This window comes from Trametes versicolor (genome assembly GCF_000271585.1).
Source record: "Trametes versicolor FP-101664 SS1 unplaced genomic scaffold TRAVEscaffold_67, whole genome shotgun sequence".
Classification (NCBI taxonomy): Eukaryota; Fungi; Basidiomycota; class Agaricomycetes; order Polyporales; family Polyporaceae; genus Trametes; species Trametes versicolor.
In genome coordinates, this window is record NW_007360387.1 from 1 (window position 1) to 4,181 (window position 4,181).

General features: G+C 55.6%; 3 protein-coding genes across 3 annotated transcripts; 1 reads left to right on the top strand and 2 right to left on the bottom strand.

Annotated features, from left to right (window-relative positions):
* Positions 1-627: 627 nt before the first annotated feature.
* Positions 628-783, bottom strand: TRAVEDRAFT_78876 (uncharacterized protein; the record flags this gene model as incomplete). The annotated part of the gene is made up of 1 exon (XM_008047599.1): positions 628-783. A coding segment is annotated over one exon (156 nt), but the record flags the coding sequence as incomplete, so codon positions are not given.
* Positions 784-2,639: 1,856 nt separating this feature from the next.
* On the bottom strand, positions 2,640-2,846 carry TRAVEDRAFT_100214 (uncharacterized protein; the record flags this gene model as incomplete). The annotated part of the gene is made up of 1 exon (XM_008047600.1): positions 2,640-2,846. A coding segment is annotated over one exon (207 nt), but the record flags the coding sequence as incomplete, so codon positions are not given.
* Positions 2,847-3,672: 826 nt separating this feature from the next.
* TRAVEDRAFT_32524 (uncharacterized protein) lies at positions 3,673-4,181 on the top strand. Its single transcript, XM_008047601.1, has one exon. The coding sequence runs from the start codon at positions 3,749-3,751 to the stop codon at positions 4,019-4,021; it is 273 nt and encodes a 90-aa protein (XP_008045792.1). The 5' UTR covers positions 3,673-3,748; the 3' UTR covers positions 4,022-4,181.

Genomic DNA, 4,181 nt, shown 5'->3' on the forward strand with positions numbered 1-4,181 from the left:
AAGAAGTCATAGGATCACGAGAATCCTCCCACTAAACAAGTATACGGGACTACGAAGGTCCTCCAGTCAAGATAAGCCAGGACAAGCCGCTAGTGCTCCACAGGGTAAGCACATCCAAACGTCAACGTACTAACCAAAAGCCCTCAGTTTCTAGGCCCCATTTCACATTTTCACCTCACTTGCATTCCCGTCACCCCATCCTACCTCACCCGCACACACACTCACACATCCCTACGTATTCGCGTGTTAGTGGACAGTTGGTCAGAGAAAGGTTTTGGTGTTTATTCCTTGGTGAAACTACAAACCACCATCCATCCGAACTCGGCAAAGCCTCTGTCGGAAAAGAAGGAAAACCCACACGCTTTGCGGCAGGTGCAACTATAGCGTAGGAATTTGATACACACAGGCCACAACCCCTCCACACAAAACAAATTTCTGGTTTTCTCGACCTACATCGAAAACCGCTGCCTACTATCAAACCCCGACGAGCACGACAGCGGGCTGCTCGCCCTTGTCCTGCCTCGCCCCCTCAAGCGGCGCGTCGTCCTGCTCAACCGTGTCCGGCTCGTCCTCGATGAAACGGACGTTCCGCTCGATGGTTACGGACCGCTTGTCGTGCCAGTAGACCTGGTAGCCCTTGCTCTTCTGGCTGTACCCGACGAAGCGTCCTTCACGTGCCTTGCTCTCGGTCTTGCCGGACCGCTCCTTGCGTACCCAGACCTTCGCACCAAAGCGATGGAGGTCTCGAAGGTCGGGAGCCTTGCCGTAGCGTGCCTCGAAAGGCGTGAGGCCCTTGAGGGCGCGCGTCGGCGTGCGGTTCTTGAGCCAAGTTGCGTGAACCATCGAGTACGGCCAGAGGTTGCGAGGGAGGCCCGAGTCGATGAGCATGGCGCGGGAGTGCTCTGCGAGCGTGCGGTTGATGCGTTCTGCAACACCATTCTCTTCTGGCGTGTCGTGGACGGAGGTGCGGTGGAAGGTGCCTCGAGACTTGACGTAGTTGTCGAAGTCGATGCCCCAGAACTCTCCGTCGCCATCAGTCTGGAGTTCCTTGATGCGGCGACCCTCTTGCGTCTCGATCTCGGCCTCGAGGGCCTTGTATGCGGGGAGAGCTTGGCTCTTCTCCTTCTGGGGGACTGTGCGCGTCCAGCGTTTCGCGTCGTCCGTCCACATCGTCGTGTACTTGTTGCCTCCAAGAGAAGTGACGTTGGCGGACCAGGTGTCAGCGTGGACACGCTCACCATAGTTCTCCGCGAGTTCACTCTCCCGCTCATCCGGCACGGGCTTGCGCGTGATCTTCGCTTGGATGCAGGCCTCGCTAAGGCTGAACATAGGTTCAGGTCAAACCCAGGATAGAGCCGGGAAAACCCGGACCCGGACCCGCAAAGACCCGGACCCACGGATCCGGGTCTCCCAGATCCGGATCACTTCCAGATCCAGGTTAGGGTCTCAATCCGTGCAGGACCCATGCCGGATCCTTACCTACCTCCATACTCTGAGCATTTTCTCATACAAATTCTGTCTGTGCTCTGTTCCACTATTTACTTTACTGTACATCTCTCTGGATGGCTGAGAGGCTGAAGATTTCAGCAGCAAGACCTGGCTGGGCCCTTTCTGCCATGTTGATTCAGCAATCCTGGAGTCACCATTGGACCAATTCTTATGCGAAAGGGCGCATCTTGATGCTGTTTCGAAGGGCTATCCGGATTATTAGGGTGCGTAGTGATTCACCTACGTTTGGGCGTTCTGCATCGATTTCTTTATACCTCTCTTGGGCCCAGTATTGTTACCTTGTTTCCTCTTCTATACCTGGGGATTATCTTGCAATATCTTCTCTTATGTCTCCCCCTTAATCATCGTCATTGAGAGAGGGTTCTATCTCCAAAATCCGTCCGCTATGGGTGGCTCTATGATGTTATCAAGTGCCACAAATCGCTCATTTGTATTTCGTCCATACCACATTGAGTTCTTCACCAATTTGTATCGCGTTTGGAACGTCTTACTCACATCATGTATAGCTTTTATATGATGCTGGGAACGCACAAATCGGTCCACGCGTTCCGTAGATATGGCCATGTGCCCCTCCTCCCCCTTCCCGACTATTTTGGTTATATCTTTTCTGGTTCTCATCCGTTTCTCTTCATTCATCTTGACGTTTCATTGTACTCACATTAGCTACATAACCATGTACTTAGTTTCTCAAAATAGACCCCTTTTTGTTTTAGTGGTTCCACAGGTATACCCACAGATTACCTAGATCCGGACCTGCGGATCCAGGTCATCCGGGCTCGGATCAAGTCCAGATCCAGGTAGAGCTCGAAATGGGTGCCAAACCCGTAGGTTCGGATCCGGATGATCCACGGATCGATCCATGTTCAGCCTTAGGCCTCGCAGACCTCATCCGTCGAGTCGTCCGTCAGCTTGATGCCGCAGATGCGACCCTGCTTCACCGCGCTGCGAGAGACGAGTGGGGAGATGTGCCCCATGCGCCGGTGAAGCTCGTGGTTCGTCAGCTTGAGATCCGGGCCTTTCCCAAAGCCCGTCGCAGCTGCTATGTCCTGGCGACGGACCTGATACAGGCCGTCTTTGAGGGGGATGCGACCAATGGTCGCCTGGTTTGAGCGCCGGTAGAGGCGGCACTCGCCCTTCTCGAACACCGCAGAGTATCCCGCCTCGTCCGCGCGCCGAATGGAGACGAGCGCGAACGCGATTTCCGGCGCATACAGGACGCGCTGGAGCGTGACGGCAGTCTGACTGTCGCCGTTGGGGACCTCCACAAGTACGCTACCTTCGCCGACAGCCGAGAACGAGTGGCCGTCGGCGGTGTTGATTGGGAGCGGCGGGTCGAGTTCAGTGAATGAGATGAACGTGTCACGGTATGGGGAGATGTGGCGGGTCGCGCCGCTGTCGTAGACTTCGATGCGGTCTCGGCTGTGGGGGTTGAACTCGAAACGCGCGGCGCTGCCGAGCGCGAGGGTGGTGAACGCACATTCCTCGTCATTGATGTTCGCTTTGGCAACGTTCGCAGAACGGCCGCCTCCGCCACCTCTACCCCTTCCCCGTCCTCTCTTTGCCGTCTGCTGCTTCGGCCCCTGGCCTTCCTTCCCTCCGCCCTTGCACCAGCAGTCGGCCTTGACGTGGCCTTTGCGCTTGCAGTTGTAGCACTCGAGCTGCGTGCTTGACTGCGCTGCGAGCGCGGACTCACTGGACGTCCCAGGTGTGTTGAGCTTGCGTCGGTCAAACTCTTCGCTGACTGCAAAGATGATGTCGCCGGGGGAGAGGAGGTTGCCGGTCATGCGGGCGGCGGTGGAGAGCGTCGTCAGGAGGGTGCCGTACGATTCTGGCAGCGACTGGAAGATCGCCGCCGAGAACTTGGCATTGGGGAGGGGTGAGCCCATGCCTGCGAGCTCTTCCCGAAGACGGACGAGCGTGTCGAAGTGCTCGCGCACGTCGCCGCCCTCGGAGCACCTCGTATTGAGCAAGCGTGTACGTACGCTGCTCGCGTACATCTCCGACTTGCCCTCGTGCTCCTTCATGACGGCACTCCGGACGGCTGATGCGGAGAGGAGGTCCTTGACCTTGAGGAGGAGAGAGTCGGTGATCATCCCATAGATTTGCTGACGGGTCGCGAACTCCTTCTGTTCGTAGTCGTCGATCTTCGTCTCCGCAGCCTCTGTTGAACTTCTGTGTCTACGGCTGTGCCGGACCGGGAGTGGCAATAATAGTGGCTGTGCGTCTACCATACGCCAGCATGGACTTTCCTACTTACCATATATGTACATTCTTTTGTTCTGTACTTACTTGGCATCCTGCCATCCCTCCATATGATTCTGGTACGTTCTACGATGTTCCGGACTATTCTAGACAGCGTCCGGATTACTCGCATTACTCAGCCATGGACTATCTGACCTTATGTCGATTATGCTCCCTTACTCAGCGTTACTCATCGCTCAGTCAGCGTCCTCTGGACGTCACATGCCCTCTTCCTATACGCTTACTCATCGTCCTCCCCAGTAGTATATAAGGAGGACTCTGCGGGCCTCTGCTCTTCAGTCGTTCTCTCACAGACTGAAGAGTAAGTCCCATACTACCTATGCTTCCTTACATGTTTACTTACTAGTACTTGTAGCCTCTCTTTGTGTCGGCTTACAGGTACAGTACTATGCAATCATAGTCGTTCTCTC